Source organism: Penicillium roqueforti, assembly GCF_015533775.1.
Source record: "Penicillium roqueforti strain LCP96 04111 chromosome Unknown scaffold_01, whole genome shotgun sequence".
Lineage (NCBI taxonomy): Eukaryota > Fungi > Ascomycota > Eurotiomycetes > Eurotiales > Aspergillaceae > Penicillium > Penicillium roqueforti.
Window position 1 is genome coordinate 1,742,343 of NW_024067565.1, and position 23,818 is coordinate 1,766,160.

The following is a 23,818-nucleotide window of genomic DNA, read 5'->3' on the forward strand; positions in this document are numbered from 1 at the left end:
ACTCTGCGGTACCGACCTAGCTTGAACGGAAGTTATTGCTGGCCTGAACTCTTTCATACAAGACACAAGCGCGGCGCTAGACTCACCTGTCTGCGTTCTTGACTATAACCAAGATGTTATCTCGCTCTACTCTTATAAAACCTCCTCATGGTTTATCGGTCCAAGTCTCACCGAACTTAGCTCGTCGACTTCATTCGACAAAATCTCACTTCCATGATGCCGCCATGCCAGCAATCAAACCGCCCGTCGAAGTCTCATCTATGGCCCGAATCCCAACGAAACTCTTGCTACGGTCTTTGCTTTTGACTTCCTTGATGACATCCAAGTTATTCTTACAACCTGCCCTAGCCGTGATGGGCGTCCTTACGACATCGAAATCACCACTATTGAACCCAGATCAGAACCTCCTTCTGAACAAGTTTCTTCGCTGGACGGTTTATAACCACTTTTGTGCTGGAGTGAACAGAAAGGAAGTCTCGAAGACTGTGGCAGATATCAAGAAGATGGGATATCAAGGTGTCATATTGGGATATTCGAAAGAGATAGTGCTGGATCATGAGGAAAAGCTCTCGACCGACGAATATGGGAAATCACAATACAGCGACAAGTGCTATCAGATGATTGACGAGTGGAAGGAGGGAACATTGGAGACACTGCGTATGGTTGGTCCAGGTGACTTCCTTGCCGTGAAGTAAGTGTGAAGCCCTAGATTCTTGTCCTATGGGATCTGATATTCCTTTGCTAGGTTGACAGGTGCCGGTCCTATTTCAGTGAACGCAATGGCAGCGCAAAAGCCTATGCCAGAGGCTATGGTCAAAGCCGTGGATGAGATTTGCATTGCGACAGAAAAGCAGGGCTCACGTCTCTGGTTGGATGCAGAGCAACAAGTCTTGCAAAAGGGTCTTGACGACTGGGCGATTGAAGTGATGCGGAAACATAACAAATCGCAAACACCAATTATTTATAATACTATTCAGGGCTACCTCAAGGGATCAAAGGTGAACCTTGACCATCATCTTACCTTGGCTGCACAAGAGGGCTGGACTCTGGGTATCAAGTTGGTTCGAGGGGCATATATTGAGCATGAAACACGCTCTCTCATCCATGATACCCAGGTTGATACAGACCGGTCCTACGATCTCATTGCAGACACCATGCTTTGCCAGAGAATGCCTGCTGGCAAGGAGAACCTCCCATTCCCTAAGGCTGCTCTTTTCCTTGCCACACACAACGCCGCTAGTGCAACCAAAGCGATTGCCACGCACCAAGATAGGCTTCTCGCCAATAAACCTACAGTCATGCTGGAATGTGGACAAATCCAAGGCATGGCCGACGAGCTCAGTTGTGAACTTGTGCAAAACTACGAACGTGCTCTCGAACAATCATCTGCTGCCAACTTGACTGCGCCAAAAGCTTTCAAGTGCATGACTTGGGGCTCAGTGTCTGAGTGTATGGGATATCTCCATCGGCGAGCAATCGAGAATCGCGGGGCAGTGGAACGAACGCAGCACATGGTGACCGCATTGCGTCGTGAGTTGTGGCGAAGGATCGTCGGATGAGTCCCGAAGACATTTTAGTGGCTAGGTACTTAATGCACAAGATAGCGAATCAGACTATTGTTACTCAATATATCCATGCGCAGTTCATGCACGAAGCCGAATAGATCAAGGCGAAGTCAATCCTGTTAGGGTCTCACCAATCATGTGATGGGTCATGATAGACGGTGCGCTGTTATCTCCGATAAGTAAAGTCGGAAGCGCATCCCGACAGATTGAACCAACTATCTCGTTCCTACCCCGCAGCCTGCAACAATTGATATCGGACAGTCGCCCCGGAAGCATAGACTATCTTCATACCTATTCTATACAGCATCTCGGCGTCCTAATCCGGTATGCCTATAACACCTAGCCAGGCAAGAACAAAAAAGTGCCAGAGGGCGTAAGTCATCTTGATCAATTGGCCCCAAAATAGAATACCTAACTCACATTTTATAACAAAGCTGTGAGCGATGTCGATCAATGAAGGTCAAATGCTCAGGGGTCAGCCCTTGCACAAGATGTGCGCGGAAGAAGAAGCATTGTCACTTTCCGGTGGAGGAGGCCCGGGTCTCCGTGTCGGAACGGTAAGTAGCGCCAACTAGCTGCACTATACGTGCTAATATAGAACTAGGTACTTGCGAGAGCTAGAGGAGCACATATCCAGAAGCGGAAGCTCGGGGCGACATGGACTCCCGGCAACTCTTGAACACAGTCTAGGGGGTACACTGTTTACAGGCGATGATAATGTTGATGTTCCTCCGACCCCTCAAGCATCCAGCACACTGCTAGACAATCAAGCAGATATTGGATGGCGTTCAATGTCAATCGGTATGCTGTAGCCATTCTTTCAATATGTGTCTGGTGTGTTGATCATGGGTCGTTTTCAGGGATGGGGCCGTCCCTGCATACCCCAGGGACCCCTCAAAGAGATCATGAGACCGACAGTGAACAAGACAATCAACGATCAAGGTTCTCTCGAAATCCTTTAGTGGACCGGGATCCATCGTTTGCCCAAACACCAGATGGCCGATTTTGTGAGTGTTGAGTCTCTCGTCTCGCTCTCTAGCTCCTTACTGACTGGGATATCGAAGGGTATATGGGGCCGACATCATCGTGGTCCTTTTGTCGTCGTGTCCTTGCTTTGATAGGAAGAAAGGTGCCAGAATCAAACTGTCCACCAGATCCATTTCACATTGATGGTGTGGCTTTCAGGTTGACCTGGCGACCATATCCTCCCGATGAAGTACCTGATGTCACTAATCTGCCACCGTTGGACTATGCACTCTTCTTATTCAACACAGTCAAGTTCTATTTCGGCTTTCTTTCTTTTATGATTGATGAACATGCTTATTTGCAGGATCTCCATGAATTCTACCGGGACCCACCAGCGAAAGCTGCTTCGAACAGACCTTGGTACTGTCAATACTTACTTGTTCTTGCATTCGGAAAAGCATTCTTGACGCAGAAGAATTCTTCTGGAACACCGCCTGGTCATCAATACGCATCTCGGGCCATGGCACTGTTACCTGATTTGTCAGGAGTTGACGAAGATCCCTTGGGTTGTATACAAGCACTTAGCTTAGGGGCAGTATATCTTCAGTCAATAGATATGCGAAGAGCAGCTTTCCAACATGTTGGTTTCTTCATCTCTCACTGGTACTGAAGTATCTAATTATGTGAACAGATTGGGCATGCCTTACGAGGCTGTATCATCGAAGGAATACACAGACATGTACCCGAAGATATATGTGGACCGGAGCTCTCCAAACGATGCAGAACAATATTTTGGGTGGTTTATATGTTGGACCGAGAATTTTCTGCTTTGATTGGCGCCCCAAGTTCAATCAGAGATGAAGATATCACAGTTAAACTGCCAGCAGAGATGGATGATTCGGTAGAACAGATTAATTTGACATTGCATGTTCGGCTTTCCCGGCTTATGGCCACTATTCTGACAAGTGAGTCTTTTGGCTGATTAGGTTGGATGCAGTGCTAACGAAATCTAGCCGTCTACGGGGTTGGAAACGATTCCGATGACACCCTCGTTCGAAGCACACAGTCCATTCTTCATAGCATGGCCGAACTCTCATACGACCTGACTGCCTTTTTAAATGCTCATTTTCACGGGTTAATTAGCCGCGCTTCGAAGATGGCGATCCGATTGATGTTAGCCCATCATCATGTGGGTTTTTTCCGAACTACTAATCTCAACATGAACTAACAGCAGCAGTGTATTGTACTTACAACAAGACCGCTAGTGATGTGCGCACTTCACATGCACATTGAACGAACAGAGAGACAAAAATCCCAAACGATCGTGTTAGCACCGCCTGTTGCATCCCTCTTACAATGCTGCGCCGATTCCGCCCAGACTATCCTCCAGACCCTTCGTACTTTAGCTGATGATGACTTGATGGGTATGAATTTACTAGCTGTTTTGAATCACATTAATACTAATTCCAACATACAGACGCATTCTTACCATTCCAAATTGAAGACGCATCGTCCTCTGCCTTTGTTCTCTACCTGATCCGCGCGATTGCCCCATCGGTGATCTCGAACGATACTTGGTGTGACAACCTAGCTTTAGTGCTCGATAAACTCATTGCAAAGGGTAATCTAGCTGCACCACTTCGCAGGCTTGAACTCAAGCAATTAGAGCAAATACTCGCACCTTTGACGCCAAAATTGGCAAATCATTCTTTGCCGCAAGCTAACCTGGATGAATATAATGAAATTAATGAGGAACCCTATAGCTTCGATCACGAGGAGTTTGAGTGGGATCTACTGGGACTCAATTCATCAGTCAGTCTCCCACCGCGGGAATTATTGGATCTTGCAGATCAATTAGACGTGGAGGGGATCATGCAATCTGTTGGGGTTTGATGTCTTGCAATGATCTAATAAACTATACGACTTTTCACAAGAATTCATGAAGTTCAAAATTGCAGAACAAGCAGAGTCTGTTCTTTTCGTACGCGAAGCGAATTTGGTCTAGTTTACGACAGTCGGAGGGTCCTTGTTATTGATATTTGTCAGAATCAAGGACGAAAAAATGACGGTATTCATCCTAGATTCTGACAATATTGCAACTAGAAACTTCCTTGTTGACTCCGTCCTTTCGATCTTATCGTGAAATTGTCGGAAGACTCACCCGACGTTTCTTCAGTATCTCAAAAGACATATCAAATAGTTGAAACAAGCATCACGGTCGCATTTAATCTTGTTGATCTACAAATTCTTTTTATTCCTCTATAATGTCTCGTACCAGAACAATTGGCTGCTTTATATTCAACCAGTATGTCAACCTTTGCTCGCAAGCCCGGCCAGTATCTAATTTGACTCCAGGACTTGGAATTTTACTCCGATCTTACCTCGCATTGGGTGCCATTCATTGCACCAACTGAGAATGAGTTCCTCAGCAACGGCCGTGGCATCAGATGCTGAAACCGCAACGGCACAAAAAAACTACCAAGTAGTCCAAGACACTGGCAATTTCGACGAGATCCAAGCCAAACGCCCAGACTTTGATCATTCTAAGCCCATCGAAGTAACAAAATCGCCAAATCCCAACTGGGAGTATGGGCAAGGGGTACCCGACAATGGAGCCAGCCGGACGCAAAAACATCATGAAATCGACCCTTACGCTTCAGATCGCCCGATGATTAACAACTACCGCCTCCTTGTCTCGGGGATTGCGCCTCGACCGGTAGGGTTTCTGAGCACCGTCAATTCCAAGGGTCAAAAGAACCTCTCCCCATTTAGTTACTTCCAAGTCATCGACCACGATCCCCCGATGTTCATTGTGGGGTTCTCGTCTCGACCCGGTCGAGTCAAAGACACCTACCGCAACCTCCAAGAGACCGGGGAGTGTGTGATCAACACGGTGTCGGAGAACATGATCGAAGCAGTGAACGCAAGCTCTATCGATGCTCCATATGGCGTGTCAGAATGGGATATAACCGGTCTACATGAGGCGCCATCGAGTACTGTAAAGCCATCTCGCGTCGCCGAGTCGGTGTTCAACATCGAAGGCAAGGTGGTTGATATCAAGGAGTTCACGGATCACCAACAGCCTGGCATGAGCCTTGCAGCTACTGTTCTCATTAAGGCTACCCGGTTCTGGGTCAAGGAGGGCACGGCCAATGAGGATTATAGTCACATTGACTTGGAGAAGTTGCGGCCGGTTGGTCAACTTGGGGGAATCTCTTATGGTCGGATTGCGTCGACTTTTGAGCACCCGCGAAAGAAGTGGGGTGATGAGGTGCCGAAGAGTGAGATCTTGGCTAAGCTAGATGCTGCTAGGCCTCTTGAGGAATGAGAGATCATATTGGTGCCTGAGGTGCTATTGCTAGCGTTGTGTCTCAGGTGCCAGCGCCTAGGCATAGTTAACTAATTTCCTACACAGTCAAACAAAGCAGACTTCGAAGAGTGTTCCCTGGTCTTTATATAATAGCATATATGTTAACTATATATACTACTATTAATTAACATCAAAGATGTTAACGGCACGTAGAATGAGGGATGTAACCCCATATTTTAACCAGAAACCAATATCAGCCACCCCCTTTTAATCTCTTCGTCGGGACGAATCAACTTCTTCAATTCGTACGGAGAACTCCGCACATCGAATAGGGTTATAAGAAGCGGTACACAATCTGGAACACCAGCCCGTTTGGTTTGTTTCTGTTTTTCTTCTCTAAGACATTGTGTGATTCACTTATTATTCACTTACTTGGAGATTTCTCGCACACACTCCTTTATATCCCTTCTGATCTGAGAACCCCCTTCACTCTTTTTATTTCCTGGTTCTCATCAAATACATTCTTTAACTTTGACTATAACCGACCACCATGCTCCCCACACTCCTTACCGTCTTTCGTCGCGACTGCAATGGCGACGAAACCATGTCCAGCTGCACAAAGCCCACCAGCTCAGCAATAACCGTTGGCATTCCCGCCGCGATATCAGGGGTGTAAGTCCATTGATATACTTATACTATCGCCCATTCCCAACCATGGCAGAACTAACTATATATCAGTCTCCTTATAGTCGCCATTATCGTCCTGGTAGTCCTATACCACAAGCGCATACGTCGCGATGACCGCGAAGACCTAGAAGATCGCCAGCGCAGCTCTGGCTTCTATGCTCGCTACGCAACACAGCGATTTGGCACGGAGGGAGGACCACCACCATCGAAAGGAGGTGCCTATGCTTCTGAGTCGCGGCGCAGCTCTGCCGATTCAATCTTTGATTTCAAGCAGGATCACGGCCCCTATCACCTTGCTCAGTTCCCGAATCCTGAGGTGCCGAAGCCGGTGGCTGCTCGGGTCGCTTCGTAGTCAGTGCGGGGTTTGATCTGCTTCTTGCTGTAAGTCTTGATGGTTTGATATGACCAACCTGGAGTTGGGTGCTGACTTGCGTTAGGTTCCTGCGGGTCAGGACGGTTTCTTCGATTTTCGGCGCTTCTTCTTATGGGCGAACCTGCTTGTTTCCAAGGTTCTTTTGTCCAATGTATGTAATTTTATGACTTTCGAGCGATCTGAAGCCATAACGTAATAGCGAATATTTTTTTTTCCCACTTTACACAATATTCACGGCGGGTTGGAACGATGTAGATAAATGTCTGTGTTCGAAAGCTAAGACTGGTATAAACAGTAAGTCAATAGTACATTTGTAGATACTGAAATCATTTTCATAAATAATACATTGGTCGTGCACAAGACACGAGACCAATCACTCGGCATTCTCTATGACCTGGTCCTCCAAGACTTGGTCACTGCGCTCGGGGGATGGCTCGACCGCAGGTTGGACATGGAAATACCCCATTTGGAACAAGACATTCTGCCATTCTGGCCCTGCGGTGGCTTGCACTTTGTAGTAAGGCGTGTCCGTAGCGAACCACCTCTCTTTGCGCGTTGAGGCTTTGTCGCCTCCTTCGAGGGCTGCACGACTAGCACGTGTCGTGCGGGAACGCTTCTCGCCGCGCCCGTTCTCCTGCGCCGTGAGTGCAAACAGTCTCTCGCGGTATTGCTGGAGGCGGCCGTCGAAGACCATGATGCCACGGATATACGGAGCCAAGTCTTCCGTGATCGGTGCGAGTCCATTTTCGAATGAGGGGGCGTGGCGGGCGGTTGGTGTAGGGTTTGAATAGTTGGCACGCATGATAGGTTCAAAGATGCGTTGGAATTGAGGGAGGGTCGATGGAGGGGTCTGCGGGGGCATTGCAGAAATGATGGCTTTGTTCAAGAGTCGGGTCGCATATGAAGATGCCAGATCCTCGGTATTTGGAGGACGGAATGTTCTACTTATCAATGCATCGAAGGTAGTGCCGACGGCTTCACTGAATGATGAATACTCCGTTCGCAGCTCTGTGTGCAGGAGTGGGTAATCGTCAACATAGTTGGATTTATAGCCTTCTGGCGGTGGTGGGGCGGATATATCAATAGCATCCTATTCAATGATTAGCTGGCGTTTCTGTGGACTTATCGATCAAACTTACATTGCTCGCGTCCGTGGAAATATTGGAGCAAAGGATGTCGAGAGAGCTTCTCATATCATAGTAGTTTGCTTCCCGGAACAACATGTCAAGTTGCGTTGTCTTGGAAAGAGACTGAAATTGACCAGGGGACAGAATTTCAACTTCATTCTTCCCAGCCATGTCTTCAGAATCTTGCAGGCTCAGGCCCCACGATTGAAGACTGTTGTGAATGATTTCCGTCTCTTCATCCAACGAACCTTGGGCCACAATAATATCACGATTGAGCCAGCCCATATATCGCTCGTATGTGTTGAGGCTCAGAACCCGGAGTCGATCCCCATCATGATCCACGTTTGAGCCAGGTGGCCAAATAGGAAGTAGCCAATCCAAACCCGCTTTCTCGCTACCAACACCCATCTGGCACCAGAAGTTTAAATTCATCAGTGACTTCCGAAGATCCAATCCGGATCCTTGATAAAGTCTGGTAACGGCCTCTCTCTTTAAAATATGCCCCTCGTTGGCGGCAACCAACAGCAAGTAATCGACGCTGAATTCGGGAGCAGGCTTTTGGTATCGTAGTATGGCATGAAGGGACATATCCTGGGTAGGGACTAAACTCTCATTGTTGCAGGTGATGACGATGGGCCGTTTAGATTGGCTAATAAGAGTCAGGACACCACTCCAAAATTGACGATCTTCTTCAAAAAGAATATCGACTTCTTCAAGCAGGATCAAAGATTGTTTTTGCTCCCGGGGGCGTTTGGGTGCAGTTTCAGGCTTAGGGCTAGGTTCGCCAGACCGGGAGACCGGCTTGCTGGAATTTGAGGATGAGCCTTTGAAAAAGCTCTTCAGCTTGTTTTGCTTGGCGAAATCTTTGTTGTCTGTTGAATTTTCGGATTCGTTGAGGAGATGAACAAGATGATTTTGCGTCATATCTCCGACGCGTTCTAGCATATCCCGGGCACTTCGTCGGCTTCCAGCATTTATCTCGAAAACTTCGAAATCAAGTTCTTTTGCAACAGCATAGACAGAAGCGGTTTTGCCGGAGCCAGCCGGACCGCTAAGAAGAATCGCATTGGACATTGGATTCTTTCTTTCTACTCCAGGTAAACCAGGTGCTATGTCGCCCGACCGGACGACTGTCCTTCGAGGTGTTGTGGTCACGCCGCCCGCTAACTCATCATCTGAGCCAGAGAGACAGTCCATCTCAGAGATCTCATCTTCGCTTGATACAATGAAACCATCGAGTTTATCGGTTTTTTGGCGCTTCTTCGCCTTTCTTTCCCGCTTCAATTTCGCTTTTGTATTCTCCTTTGATGATTTTCCGGTATCCACTGCTGTGATTTTGAGATGCCGTAGCCAGTCTCGAAGCACCTGTGGTTCACGGCCAAGCTGAAGGACGTCTTCAGCTGACTCGGGGGCGTATTTGTGTGTCCAAAGCTGTGGTTCGTAGGTTGCACAATCAAAAGCCGAAACTGATGTGAGTAGTCCCGATCGAAGTTTGGCAAGAGGGGGACTAGCAGAATCCCAAGGAAATTTGCCGTTTGGCGAGGACCACGACATTTGTCTTTCCATTGCCGTATGCAAGACTTGACTGCTGGCAACATGTCGTATGGGATGTCGAAGAATAGCCAGGGCATCGTAGTCCTGTTTAGACAGGCGGGCGATCCTGCTTGCTTCAGCCGTTCCAGCTAGAAGGACGTTTTCGTCATCTCTAATTGAGATAGCTGCAATCTTCGATTTTTTTCGGTCCTGGGCAGTATGCCAGATACGGTCATCAACATCTGAAGGTGAGTGAGCGTCTCTAACGTGCACGAGATCCTGCGGTGGCCAAAGGGGATCAAGCAGTTCGGGAAACTTAGAAACACGACGGGGAAAGCTAGTAAAGGAGCTTCCCGAAGCTGCAACTACCCGCTTCTTATCTGGTGCCCCAGCTGTAGTTTGGCTTGAGGGCACGCTCACGCTGCTATCTGGATTGTCCGATTGAGATCCATTCAAGCTCTCGGGCCCGGATTTTTGTGCTGATTTCTTGCTGAAAAACGGGTGTGTGGGCTTTCGGGGTTGGCTTTCCTTCTTGCACGGCTTAACGGATGGTATAGTGGCAGGGGGCTTTTGAACGGTTCGACTATCTTGGATATCATCGATCAACTTTCCGATGTTCTTTTCTGTGGCAACACTATACTTTATCGTCACCACCTTGCGCTCAGCTTTTCGCGGCTTCCTTCGCTTCCCTGTAATTCCCTTTTTTTTCGCCTCTTGATGAGGACTGGAGGTGGGTGACGACAGCAGCCCTCCCTTTGAATTCAATTTGAGAATCTTCTGCCTTGCAGAGGTTCTTGCACCTCGGCCCTTTGGTTTCTCGTTCTCGGATGGTGTCAATGATTGAGTTTCATCTTCAACAAGTTGGGTCTCCACCAGCGGACCGTCGGGTGGAGGTGTAGACACATTGATTTCGGTCTCGGGAGGATTATCGGTTGATAAAGGCGTATTGTTGGTCACATTATAACCGAGCCATTCTGCCAGACCTGAATTGGAAATGGTAGTGGATCCGGTTGTTTGAATTTTGTTCGTTCTTCGTCTCTTTCTCCGGTGTTCATTCAGGTCTTCGTCAAGATCCGCAGAACTCTCATTGTTTATGTTGGAGACATTTGAATTGTAGTTCCCCGGGACCTGAAGCCCCTCCTCGTGCGTGGAGCTTTGGCTGCTTATCGGTCGAGGATCGTGTACGTGGGAATTCACAGGCAAGATTGGCTCATTCGAGGGTGTAGATTTGACCGAGACACCAAATTCTAGACATTGTAAGCTCAGAGTCACCTGTAGCTATAGGACACATCCTGACCTTGTCGGAAGAAGGGATGTATGACTTGCTCTTCGTCGGTTCCCATAGCCATCGGTAGATTTGATATGATGCTCATGTGAACAGTCAGTTGATCCCTGAGGAGAGGCCAGGGAGCAAGCGGTATCTCAGAAATAGCATTGAAATGACAGAATTTTGGTGGTAAGTGTGGTGCGATTGCATGAAGCAAGAACTAAGTCAAGGCCGATCTCCATAGCTTCAGACACGTCCGACGCGAAGGGCGCGTTAATTGCTTATGTCAGGCTGACTGCCGCACGTACCAACGCTAGCCCTGATATGGCTTAGGGGTGGATATACCGGCCCGACGTAATCCCGAAAATTTTTCAGATTTCCAAATTGGATGGGTCTGCATGGAAAAGATCACACGCTTTGAGGGACAGGAACTTAAGTCATTTTAAATTCCTGGTATTCCGTTCGTCATGGATTTGCAGTCCCCATCTGTCCTGGCGCAATTGCCTCGGCCCCTTCACGCTTCTACTGGCAAAACCCGCGTCGGGGATGTCTTCAGTCTCGCCGATGCGAAAAAACGCAAACGCTATGAAGTCGCAGTTGCCGTAGATGGCGAGGCTGTGAACATTTACAACGTATGCTTGCTCATTATCCAATGCTCCCTCAGTTGCATCTGACACTAATCTTTATCAGGTTCAAACACCTAAGCTCGTGACTTCCTACGCCGTCCCACCGCAATCTACTTTCTCTTGCCGCCCATGTTCAGTTCGCAGGAAGCTGTCAAAAAAATCAACAGTCCGAAGACAGACTTATACTGCTGTCACGAAACCCGAACATCAGATCAAGTGCTTTGTGGAGGAGATCGGCAGCAGCGGCTCAAGTGCTCCGGTCATTTCTTCTTCGACTACCACCGTGACCGACTCGACCAGCCCCACTACTTTTGTGGGAATTGTGCCCTCTAGTACCGATGCCGAAGGAGAGACGGATCCATTTGATATATTGGCTGTCCACGAGGATGGTCGTGTGCGTAGACTGTCGTCGGATTTAAAAACCCAACGATGGAGTATTCAGCACAGTGAGATTGCAAAGGTTTGCTCTACTCACAATGTTCAATCCAGCTTCTTGGTTGAATTTGATGATGCAAAGAAGGCTTTGTTCAAAAGACGACAGGATTTGGCATTGCTGGCGCTGGGCGATCTGACAACCTCAGGAACCAACGAGCCGTCTATCTTGCTTCTGGTATCCCAACCGAAGAATACCGATCGAGTCTCCCTCAAAGACATCATTGTGCAGATGTTCTCAGTCCCCGCGCATGCGAAGTCAGAGTCAGGGTTGGACGAAAGTCAGCGCCTACGCCATCTACAAACTTTCCACATCCCGGATGTGAGTGGCCTAGAAGCCACCAATGGCAATGCTATGCAATGGAGCTTCCATTCTGGCTCAGCAGGATTGAGCCTTTCTTTCGAAAAGGGTTTCATCAACGTTGACCTCTCCCAGTACTCTCCCTGTGTCACATCGCAATTCGTCCTTGAAGATGAGGAATTCTCCTCGGTCATGCGCATTTCTCCCCAATCTGTGATTGGAGCCCAAAAATCTCTTGTGGCGGTATATGATACTCAGTACCATTCTGTGCAGCGCAGCATTCCAGCCGGTGATCTTTTGTCAAGCACTGGGTCGACCCCAGAGGCTCCCACAAACTTCATCAGCTACTTCGCCAAACTTGGGATTGCTATCGCAACCAAGGGCAATACCCTTATTGCTTTTGACTTGAGCTCTCTCCCTAGTGCGCCCAGCTCTTCGCTGAAGCGGACCAGAGATAGCCTGCTCATCGATGCTATCGGGAGAGGTATTGGTTCTTCTGGTGCACAGTGGGATATCTCATCAAAGAAGCACCGATCTGACAACATGGCCTCTCTTCGGCTTACATCACCGGAGCAAGTTGAGAAATGGACACAGCTCACAAAAACGGTGGAGAAGGCGACCAAGACGAAGAACATTGACTTGTTTGATAATGCGGTCCTGACCTACTTCAGCACATCGGATGCCTCAACGACGCTCCCAGTGCGCGGGCAGTATGTTAACCCCGAAGCAACTCTTTTCTTGCTGTCCAAAATATTCGCTGTGGAGGAGTCTGCCACAGATGATACAATGTCGGCCTCCCCTTCATCTCAACTCCGTGTTGCCATGTGGCCCCCGACTACTTGTGACTGGCTTATTCGCTTGGGACATCTGTCACTCGACAATGTTGAGATTGCGCTCCGTCGTGCATGCAAGCCACGCATTTTGCAGCCATTCCCCACCGGCTCGTTCATCCAGGCTCTCCTCGATTCAGATCCCTCCTTGAAGCAGGTCAACCAAGTGCTTGAGGGACCAACTCTGATTTCCTCCGATGAGTTGGCCTACGCGCTCAAAGCCTTCTTGAACCAGGCACGCTCGCACTCTGGAACTCTCGAGGAAACAGCTCGTGCGATCACAAACGGTGATCTTGCCACTCCCACCCAGGAACTTTCTAGACAGCTAGGGGCCGAAACGGCAACCCTAAAGGATATATTCGCTGGCCTGAATACCTCCCTTCAAAAGATTCACTCGCAGCCCGTGTCGGTTGTCGTTCATTCCCTCCGCTCCAATCTCTCGCGGACAGAACTTATTTCTATGGTTCACCATCTCCGTCTTTCCCTCGCTACTGGAGGCTACACTTCTCGGTTCACTGAAAACCCCCCAACACCTATTACTCTCGACCAAATTACTCCCACTCTTTCTCTCGATGTCATCATTGATCTCATCACTGCCTCTGTGGATGCCGTGGGTCCATCCGGTTGGATCTCGGCCGTCCCCGCAGCGGGTGACTTTGAGGACTCAGTCGCTGCCGCTGCTAGCCGTGAAATGGAATTGATTGCGGACATGAAGTCTGAAGTCTCCGCCGCGCTTGCAGGAGTGGAAGAGGCAACCTATCTCAAGGGTGTCTTGTGCGAGTACCTCCGCTTCGCGGATCAAGTTGACACCCCCGCTACTACCTCCGAGGATGCCCTGGCCAAGATGGATTCCGAGGCCGGTCCATCGCACCTGGTCCGCTACGAGAAACTCAATGGCGCCGACTTGCTTGTCTTCACCCGTCCCGGCGAGGGAGAGGACGGCTACGATGGCGATGCTGGTGGCAAAATGCTACCGCTGTCACTCAAAGCTGCTTCCAATGACGTGTCCCGCACTAAGATTAAAAAATCCACGGGCGAGGTGAAGCATCGCAGCAGTCGTGAGATTGGTTACTTGCGCCGCAAGGCGGTTGGCAAGTACTCATTCGAGAGACTGATTATTTAAGAGCATGTGCATTCCATATTTTTTACTGTAAAATTCATTCTTGAGGGAGACAATATCCTAGGAGTTAGACAGAACAATACATATGTGGGTTCCCACGTATTTCAATTCTTCATTTTTTTTTCTTTTTTGGGCAATCAAGGACTTCTCGCCCTTGCGCGTGTTAAAAATGTTTCGACGATACTATTGGAGCCAGCACAATGAAATTCTCGAGGGTCAATGTATTTGGCTGTTTTTGGTAGTTGGCGATCTACCTTGGGAGCCTTGCAGCTATATATAAGTGGGACCGAGGACGAAGGATTCATCCAGCACTGAGAAAAGAAGATCTTTTCTACCGATCCATTGAATAACATTAAGAACATCACTAAATATTACATAGAATAGAAAATAGGATCAACTCAACTAACGCTTGTTTACCTTAAATAAAGAACAAAACAGAACTAAGTGGGACTAGTCAACCTGTTAAGCTACAAAGGGATTCAATAGTCTAGCTCGGATCTGGGGGTTTAGAGATATTCTTGTCCCAGGCCAGAAGACAATAGTGGAACTAGGGTTAAATACAGTTGATAGATCTCAAAACGTCTATACTAGTTTATATTATTGCTTTCTATAGAATATCAATCTGGGCGGGAGGCCAAAAAAGGTAAACAAGAAAGATAATAAACAAGGGAGAGCTCTGAGTGGAGATACCCTGGACACCGCATCTCCGCACTGTTCAACCCACCGTTCAACCCACCGTTCTTCTCATTCCGAGCAAAGATTAGCTCTGATCTATACGTTTTCATGTCGTTGGTGTCGATGTGAAGTTGGTTTGGATCCGGAACGCGTACCGGCATCAAAACAAAGAAAAATGAGTAACCAACCATGGCTTGACAGTTTGTCGGACGACTGGCCATCTCTAGCGCCCAACAGTCCTGTACCTGTTCCTGCCTTACCGGAGTCGCCTAAAACCAGCCAGCAGGGAACTCCTAGTCGCATTCCTATGCCCGCGCGGCGTTCCCAAGAACAACAATCACCGGGAAGCAACAAAAAGGACAAGGTTACCCGACCATGTCATTTCCATAGAAGAGAACCTCCGACGCCGAAGACCCCCCAACCATTCAAAACACGCAAACCACGATCGCCTGCCCCTGGTAGTTTGAAATACAGCCCTCCCAAGACCACCCCAGGGCCCTACGCCAAGGAAAATCTCAAGGCCAGCCCCAAGCCGACGGGTCGCAGACAGCCCTCAATGGATGCGCGCTCCCCTCTACGATCGGTTTCAAACGCCTCCAGAGCCTCCTCCACAACTTCCGAATTCGACGGTACGGTTCAGATCAAATCGAAGGGCAAGGACGCAAAAGAGGGTACCCCGGAATGGCGCAGACGACTAGTGCGCGGGGAAATCGCTGCTGGCGAGCAACGCGACCTGTTCGCGCCGATAGGTCTCGAAACCGTGTTCAAGCCGCCCACACCCCGTGCTGAAACGGAAACGGCACAACAGGCCTCTACTCCCTTTACGAAACAGGACGACAATCTGTGGGATTTCGCCGGTACATCTTCGCGACAAAATAGAGACGAACATAACAGTCGCGAGGATGATCTCGAACGCGTCGCCAATGAGGATGTAAGGGACCATGGCGACCAGTCGCCGGAAGGAACGGTCAATCGCGCTCCTTGGGAGAAGAATGGGGGCCTGGACGTGGATTGGGATCAGGAAGGGCTCTCACAATCGGGGAATACACAACTACGGACTGCTAGTGGGTTGGAAGATCTGCGCAATGAAGGAATCACACCCATAACCTTCTCCCGCAATAACACTGTTGATGGCAATGGGACTTCGGAAGTCATCAAGTCCGCGCTGAAGCAGGTCACCAACAAGTTGGAAAGCCTGTCTATCGAAAATGATAGTCGCCCGGACTCCGCTGCAAGCGATAGCTTCCTCTTTTACAACCACAGTGAACCTAATGCGGACGGGTCTCCACGAGATGACAGCTTGCTGGACGCGACAAGTCATTCTCTACCCCGGGATCTGTCTATGGGGACGATGGACTTCAGCAGTCGGCGAAAAAACCGCTCCTTCCCTCGGCGATTCTCCCCTTCGCCCTTTCCTTCCCACCGTTTGTCCCCCATCACCCTCGCCAACTCTAAAATCCGCAGTTCACCTCTGTTCAACCCCCCTCACAAGACCACGTCACCTGGTCTACCGCATCCTTCCTCGTCTCATGTCCGGCCGGCCACGGCTGGAGCAGAGAATGAGGCCAAAATGCCGTCATCAGGAAGTCCATTGAAGCTGTTCGGTGACCATGACACATTCACTAATAACAGACTTCTCCGGCGCATGAGCCAGTTTGAAGACAATTTCAGTGACACATCAGAAGGAGATGAGCCCCCTTCGCCCTCGGAGGAAGCGCGACGAAAAGGCGAGAGCCGCAGCTTTTTAAATTCGAGACACGAGCCATTGCAGGAGATCTCCCCTCGGCGAAACGAACGTCTTGGATCTCGCAATGCTGTAAATCGAATCAACCAATTTGGGGGTGGCGAGTTGGATACATTTGATTTCTCAGACACTAGCCCCTACGAGCACAAATTGGTGTACGATGAGGCCGGAGGGTTTGGGTCCCGCCCATCTTCACGCAAGCGATCGTCAGCCCGGCAACAATATCTCCGTGGCCCCTCACAGCAAGGATTGTATCATTACAGCAGATCAGCGAGCTCAGGATTCACTAGGAAACCATCTGCCTGGATGCGCCAGGATTTCTTTGATGATGTGCGACACGGGAATCGGCCCAATAACAAGGAAAATATGGCCCTTGATGTCAAGCGAGTGCCCCGGGCCCCCGGCATGGATCCCACACCAAAACGGCGCCGGACAATCATGAGAAATAATAGCTCCGAACCCAAACAGAATGCCGGCGGTTCATCTCAGAAGTATGGCGACATGTCGCTGTTGCAACGAAGTCTTATGCAACACGGTGTACAGCTCGACAATAGTGACTACCTTGCTCCACCAGGCCCTTCTCACTCAATGCAGCGACCTCGAACACCTACACCAAGCCAAATACGAACAGAGGGCGAAAGCCATATTTCACTGCACAGAGATTTCTCCGAATCCAATTTCGACAATAATGATTATTCTGATTCTTTTTCCCTTGATGGTGACGTTCCAATAGTGAAGATTACTGGGACCAGCGATACCTCACGAAAAGGATCTATCACCACTCAGGATTATTTAAACGAAGCCACTAAGATCATGGATCTCATCAGATCCAAAGGACGAGGCGCAGCTGGATTGTCAAGTCTGCATGAGTCTGACGTGGAAAGTGAAGGCGACGACTTCAGCGACGACGACGAATCCACCCGGGAAGCGTTTTCTCGCCCTCCGAGCCGCGACGGAACGGATCTTCGCAAGTTGAGAGAGGTGAAGGAGGTGAATCCAATGATCCTGAGTCACCTGAAAAAATACCAGGAACAAGATGACCCGAATGACCGAGAAATGTCCCTGCATGCTCGCCATGGCCAGGACGAGGGCCAAACCGAGATCGGTGAATCCAACTCACAGCTCATCCGATTACATGGACCGAGGAAACGAAAGACTAGTGGCATGACTGATGACACGGCGGAAAACATCGCCCATGATCTGATGACTATCAACACACAAATGTCCGGGTTCAGCGCCACCTCCGTACCCACGGGCTCTTCACAAGGTTCCCACGTCAAGGGTATGCTGGCTTCTGATCTTGTAGCCCACCTGATCCCGAATGAGGTTAATGGCTTCAAGTATGACCGATCGAAGAATCAATGGGTGAAAGATGAGGCAGAAGAACCACATGCACCAATCTCCGAACCCGCCTCGGAGGCTGATGATCCATTCAAAGATATTCCGGATCTCACTGTAGACGAGCTCCAGGAGATGTTGAGAGTCCAGGGTCTCAATTCTCCTACAAAGACCGACGTCCCAACCGAGCGAGAGCAAACCAAGGCCCGCAGTCCTTTGGCTGCGAACACATCCCCGAAGAAACCCGATGTTCGACCACACACCAGGGATGGAGAACCTTCTCTTGGTGCAAGCTCGGTTCAATCAAGATTCACTCGCTTCACGTCCAGTGTTCCTAACACGGGGACAAGAGCTACATCATGGGGCACAGACGAAGCCGCAGAAAGGAAAATCTCCGAGCAAGGAAAACTTGAAGCTCAGCGCGACGAGCCATTGTCCTCGAAGAATCCCCGATCTCTAGGGAAACAAGCGCGTGTCGCAACAGTGAATCTCTCATCGCCCCTTTCGCGCCCCTCTTCTCGGGGTGAGCCTGATAATGGCCAGTCCGACCCGACCGCGAATCACACCTACCACGGAATTGTGCCAGTCGAGGATTCAGCCCCAGCGGACCACGAAAATGGATCAACACGGTTATCCGTTCCTCCCACGGGGCGTCAAACTTCAGTTGGTGGCCAGCCGTTTATTCGACGTCCTATCTCGAGGATTGAGGAGAGAAACGAGGAGACCGTCAATGACCAAAGCCTTGTGCGCAGGAATGACTCACTTGGTGTCCGAAAGACACCAGCCAGAACCGAGGCAGAGCATTCTTTGATACCTCTCCAAAGTGCCGGGCCTGACACGAGCTACAGCTTCCACCTCAGTCCACTTGCGGACTTTACCGTCCACCAAGCTGATAAACCCCTGAACCTTGAAATGAGCTATGTGGCTCATCGTACAAACCCTTCCTCTTTGCGACAAGTGCACGGGACTTTCGCATTGGCAACTGAAGATTTGATCAAGCATATTACTGACGTGGAACCATATGAGCCTTATTGGGAACACGTGCGCCGCCTTGTCTTGCGCAATAAGGGTTTGATTACGTTGCACAAGCTGAACGAATTCTGTCCCCGCCTGGAAGAGTTGGATGTTACTGATAACGACATTGGTCAATTGAGTGGCATCCCCTCAACCCTGAGAACCCTCAAGATCCCTCGAAATTGCCTCTCCAACCTTACTCCATGGGGTCACATGATCAATTTGCAGTATTTGGACGTTTCAGGAAATGATATCGAGACGTTGGATGGCTTCGCAAGTTTGATTCATCTCCGGGAACTGAAGGCCAATGACAATCAGATCCGCAACATAGACGGGATTATTTATCTTAATGGTTTGCTAAGCCTGAAGCTGAGCAACAACTCTATCACTACTGTGGATTTCGAAGGGTCCGAGTTGACACGCCTTCGTGATCTTGACTTGAGCCACAACTGTCTAACATCTGTCCGGAATGTCGAATGGCTTCCGTCACTTGCCACTCTCGATGTTAGTGCCAATCAGATCAGCGGCTTTGACTCGTCTGCTTCCCTTATTAGTCTCCGCGCCCTGCGACTCTCTGAAAATAGATTGGAGGCTTTAGATGCACGAGCTTTCCCTTCCGTGAGCCTTCTCTACCTTGATCAAAACCACCTTTCTACCGTTATTGGCCTTGAGAATTGTCACAATCTCGAGGTACTGTCTCTCCGAGAGCAGACAGCGTCCAAAGAAGCGTCTAAAGAAAAGAAAATTGAACACAGGTTAGATATTGACTTGGGACTTGTCAAGGATGTTCGCAAAGTCTTTTTGTCTTCGAACAAGCTTTCCGACCAAAGTGTCTGCCCTTCTGCTCCGCTACTACGACTTCAACTTCTCGATCTAGCTGCATGCACATTGAAGAGTCTCCCGGGTGATTTTGCTTTAAGCTTCCCGAACCTTAAAGTCCTAAATCTGAATTTCAACTCGGTTGATGATGTGGAGCCACTGATTGGAATGAACTGCCTTGCTAGACTGATGATCGTTGGCAATCGTCTCTCAAGGATGAGAAGAATCTGTCAGATTCTCAGTCGACTAGGAAAAACCGGAAAAGGAACTGCATGTTCTTTGCGCAAGCTTGATATCCGTGGGAACCCGCTAACTGTTGGCTTTTACCCCCCAGCGGTGACTGGGAGTGGCAATTCGGATCGCAAGAAATTGAAGTCGCAAGAACAAGCAGTCGTCCGACACCAAGGGACCCACCGGGACCTTTCTGATGCTCTAGCTGATCTGGGGAACGATGACCAGAGCTCTCACCGTGCCACCGTGGGCGATCAGCCGACAGACAGAGACCCCGAAGTCGACGACCCATACACACTTCCGTTCGCTGACCCGCAAGCGGATGTGAAGTACTTAACGCACCTCGATCAGTCCACACGTCTACGCCGAAGAGTGCTAGAGCTCTTGCTCTACGCCGGCACGAGTGGCTCTCTCCACACCCTCGACGGACTAGACCTTCGGCCCTCGCTGGGCGACGAGTCCTCCGACATGAACAAGGCGTGGGACAGATTGGAGAATCTTGGTGTATTGCGGAGGAAAGCGATCAAAAATTAGGCTATATTCTTTGTTATTCTTCTATCGAGTTTTTTTCCCCATCATGCGAAAAGCGCGCGTGATTTGAGCATTGCTGGCGGCGTGCATGGAGTTTTGTTGTTTCTCGAGTTGGAATTAGCCTTTTATGTTTGTACAGCATCAGCGCATCACCGGAGTTGGATATCGAATCAATTCTGGCATTTTAGCATTTCTTATTGTTGCAAGCTGTTCGGGCTTTTTGTCTTATTGTGGTACGCCATAATAGAATGAGATAGAGCCCCATGCTTGATCTACGTCAGAACTTGTCTCGCTGTGTGGTGACCTTGTCTTACGGCCTATACAGAAATAAGCTTACAATTGCCCCGAATTTGGCTATGCAAGCCCCCAGGTAGTAAGCTCATTCTCAGACAGCAATCGATATCTCTCTTCTTCTAGTAGCACAGCTCCCCGAGTGATATGATTTTACTAGAGCAGTGGGGCTCTGTGGGGTTCGGGCCGACCCGATGAAAGGATTGCAAGGACTTCCTGGTGGCTAATTACCAGGAACAGTCCACTTGGCGGGCGCGCGATATTAAATACTCTGGAGGTATTCAAAAATTTGAAGAAGCCTGGGATGTTGGAATAACAATGTGTTAGTAAGGACCGAGGTCTCTTGTATTGCGAAAAAATTAAGGATGAAATTTAGTAAAAATAGAAAGAAAAATACATAGAAGTATATAATCCAGCGTATGTAGCTTAATAACAGAAGTCCTGCTATATAGGCTGCCAGGTCAGGTCCGGACACCACAATCCGAGGACGTCAAATTATTTCTTGCCCTGAACAAGAAGTTGCTTCTGCTTCTTGATATGCTTGACCACTTCGATATCGATCTTCAAGACGTTGGCAACAGTATCAGCAGGAGTCAACGCCAGCCACTGGGCCAGGGAGATATCAGCGACGCGGTCGCTCTTGTAGAGCTCGATCCACACGAGTTTCTCGGTCTCGGAGGTGTTCTCGATATAGTGTCCTTTTAAAGAGATTTAGCATATTGACTCGGTATTGGGAAAATGGAGAAGTATACTTACCACTGTTGTCGGGGAAAACACCGGTGTCACCCGCGTGGAAGTCGAAGGTGCGAGCCTTGGAGTCACCAATGAACACTGTAGCACGGGCTTGACCCTGGTGGAAGTAGAGCCATTCCTCAGCCTAGATGGTGGTTAATATAGGTTTCTTCTCAGGCACTTGTGTGTTGTGTAAAAACTTACATTAGGATGCCAGTGAAGCTCACGAAGACCCTTGGGCTCCAGTTCCACAATCGAAGCAGCAAGAGTCTTTGAGATGGGGAAGTTGGTGGAATCAATCTTGCGGAGTGTTCCGCCGTGACCAGGGACAGGCTCAGAGGGGTGCTTGTAGGTGTGGTAGACGTAGGAATTGTCACCTCTCAACGTACCCTCGGGAGCCTTGTCAAGGTCTTTGCTGACAGTGCCGTTGAGGATGTAAGGGAACTTTGAAGGGACCGAGTCGAAGACCTTAGGGTCAACACCAAAGTTCTTGGCGAGAATGTCCCTGGGGGTATGGGCAATCCAGTCGTCAACCATGAAGGTAGTACTTTTTAATTAGTATATTGAGTTTTCAAAAGTGTGAATGGAGCATACCCAATCTTCTCAAAGTCACCATCATCAAAAGCGAGGAGGTACTCGTTCTCATCGTCTAGACCCTGCACGTTATGCGCGACACCCTTAGGGAAATACCAGATATCACCGGTTTCAAGAACCTCGGTAGTGAAGCCGCCGTTTTCATCAACACCGGACAGCAGGAGCGAGCCGTTGTAGACAAATCCCCACTCGGCCTGTGTCCTAAAGTAAGTCAAATGTCGTAGAAAGTATATATGTGCGGCCACTAACCGTGCGGTGCCAGTGTAGTTCGCGGATGGCGCCCTTCTTCAGATGCTGTTGGGCACCTGCGATGTCATGGCTCTGTGGCAGATCCTGAATGACTTGCTCTCGAGACCAGCCGCCTGGGAAAAGCCGAGTCTGAGACTCAGAGAAGCTCCACTTGACGTTGGGCACAAAGCCATTATCGGTACTGGCAGTGCGGAACTGGTCTGGGTTTTGAAGGTCGAGCACTTTGTTCGTTCCGCCTATTTAGAGAAAGTCGTAAGCATGAATCACTACGGTTAGTACCCGTGAAGACCTCTTCCAGCCTTAAGAGGCTTACCTAGAATCGGCGCTCCTTTGGCACCGCTAATCGGCTGGTCATTGCCATCCTGCCTCTTAGTCCGAGGTACTGCAAAGGCAGAGGAAACAAATAGTCCAAAGAGGGCGAGGCTTTGGGACTTCATTTTGAATGAAGGAAAAGAATGTGCAAAAGAATGGGATTGGACTGAGATGCCTCAAGCCAAGCACGACGGAGTCATCCCAGTTATATATGACAATTCGACACTAACCCAACCCCTCCAAATACCGAGGGGGCATAGACCTCCAGGAATTCAGCTAGTTTCAATGTGCCGCTCCCTAGTTCCTCGGCGTTGAGATGTTGATCCTAATGAAATTGACCAGAACACGAGTTATCAGAAAGTATAAACAGTCACAAGAGATGATGCAATCCAGGAAGATCTACTCCGTATTCCGTATCCATCTTGCCTCTCACGGAAGAGGTTGCAAAAGAAGCCATCCTGAATCGATAATAGACCGGAAGGTACGGAGTAGTTCTCCGTAAAAGAAAACTAAGCATGGCCAAGGATATAACAACATTCTTGGCATCATGTCGAAATCGATGCCGGGTCTCCCGTGCTAATCGTCTCTGTGGGGAAATAGACGATGTCGATCCAGGGACCTGACAGGTAACTTGTTGGTCACGGGACTTGAAAGTCGACCCTGGATCACCTCATCGGTACCTTGAATGAGTACATAGATCCCACATTTCTTGGCAGGCGCGGATCATTCCTCTACTTTGACCTCTCTGGTTGCTAGTCTCGAAAATAACTTGACATTTGCTTTGACCTCTGGAACTCAATACCGTTCCTTGTTTGAGTGTTGAGTCGAATGTGAGATTTGGTGATCGTCGAGGGCGGTTCCTGGACCTTGCCTATTCCGGAAATTATGGATTCCCTTAACCCTAGTTCGACGACCCGTTCGTCCACAACGCATCAATGGCACTGATAGACAGGGCGAGGCTCAGTACCGGTATAGATCGGATTTGGTTTTGGGTTTGAGCTATTGATTTCAACTTGCAGTCTCTCTCAACTTTGGATTAACTTCAATCACGACATCTTCTTAAGATTAAGAAGAATTGACTTCTCAGAAAATATCTGAACACGGGGACCACAGGTCCAGCGTCAGATCCCGAGTCGGGGATTGTTCGGATT

General features: G+C 49.1%; 8 protein-coding genes across 8 annotated transcripts; 6 read left to right on the top strand and 2 right to left on the bottom strand.

Annotated features, from left to right (window-relative positions):
- Nucleotides 1–224: 224 nt before the first annotated feature.
- LCP9604111_1098 (putative proline oxidase Put1) lies at nt 225–1,663 on the top strand (the record flags this gene model as incomplete). The annotated part of the gene is made up of 3 exons (XM_039074705.1): nt 225–691; nt 746–1,530; nt 1,605–1,663. The coding sequence occupies 3 exons, from the start codon at nt 225–227 to the stop codon at nt 1,661–1,663; spliced, it is 1,311 nt and encodes a 436-aa protein (XP_038933646.1).
- Nucleotides 1,664–1,891: 228 nt separating this feature from the next.
- Nucleotides 1,892–4,424, top strand: LCP9604111_1099 (Zn(II)2Cys6 transcription factor; the record flags this gene model as incomplete). The annotated part of the gene is made up of 9 exons (XM_039074716.1): nt 1,892–1,938; nt 2,000–2,122; nt 2,170–2,366; nt 2,426–2,572; nt 2,630–3,171; nt 3,223–3,496; nt 3,545–3,720; nt 3,769–3,955; nt 4,009–4,424. 9 exons carry the CDS (start codon nt 1,892–1,894, stop codon nt 4,422–4,424), a joined length of 2,109 nt encoding a protein of 702 aa, XP_038933647.1.
- A 523-nt stretch (nt 4,425–4,947) lies between these two features.
- On the top strand, nt 4,948–5,859 carry LCP9604111_1100 (flavin reductase family protein; the record flags this gene model as incomplete). The annotated part of the gene is made up of 1 exon (XM_039074727.1): nt 4,948–5,859. The coding sequence occupies one exon, from the start codon at nt 4,948–4,950 to the stop codon at nt 5,857–5,859; it is 912 nt and encodes a 303-aa protein (XP_038933648.1).
- Nucleotides 5,860–6,391: 532 nt separating this feature from the next.
- On the top strand, nt 6,392–7,097 carry LCP9604111_1101 (uncharacterized protein; the record flags this gene model as incomplete). Its single annotated transcript, XM_039074738.1, has 4 exons — nt 6,392–6,513; nt 6,580–6,828; nt 6,885–6,909; nt 6,966–7,097. The coding sequence occupies 4 exons, from the start codon at nt 6,392–6,394 to the stop codon at nt 7,095–7,097; spliced, it is 528 nt and encodes a 175-aa protein (XP_038933649.1).
- Nucleotides 7,098–7,274: 177 nt separating this feature from the next.
- Nucleotides 7,275–10,904, bottom strand: LCP9604111_1102 (uncharacterized protein; the record flags this gene model as incomplete). Its single annotated transcript, XM_039074749.1, has 3 exons — nt 7,275–7,991; nt 8,041–10,808; nt 10,859–10,904. The coding sequence occupies 3 exons, from the start codon at nt 10,902–10,904 to the stop codon at nt 7,275–7,277; spliced, it is 3,531 nt and encodes a 1,176-aa protein (XP_038933650.1).
- Nucleotides 10,905–11,295: 391 nt separating this feature from the next.
- Nucleotides 11,296–14,140, top strand: LCP9604111_1104 (uncharacterized protein; the record flags this gene model as incomplete). The annotated part of the gene is made up of 2 exons (XM_039074761.1): nt 11,296–11,460; nt 11,519–14,140. The coding sequence occupies 2 exons, from the start codon at nt 11,296–11,298 to the stop codon at nt 14,138–14,140; spliced, it is 2,787 nt and encodes a 928-aa protein (XP_038933652.1).
- Nucleotides 14,141–14,987: 847 nt separating this feature from the next.
- Nucleotides 14,988–20,492, top strand: LCP9604111_1105 (uncharacterized protein; the record flags this gene model as incomplete). The annotated part of the gene is made up of 1 exon (XM_039074772.1): nt 14,988–20,492. One exon carries the CDS (start codon nt 14,988–14,990, stop codon nt 20,490–20,492), a length of 5,505 nt encoding a protein of 1,834 aa, XP_038933653.1.
- Nucleotides 20,493–21,275: 783 nt separating this feature from the next.
- Nucleotides 21,276–22,792, bottom strand: LCP9604111_1106 (uncharacterized protein; the record flags this gene model as incomplete). The annotated part of the gene is made up of 6 exons (XM_039074783.1): nt 21,276–21,478; nt 21,537–21,657; nt 21,717–22,059; nt 22,107–22,300; nt 22,356–22,591; nt 22,669–22,792. 6 exons carry the CDS (start codon nt 22,790–22,792, stop codon nt 21,276–21,278), a joined length of 1,221 nt encoding a protein of 406 aa, XP_038933654.1.
- Nucleotides 22,793–23,818: the final 1,026 nt, after the last annotated feature.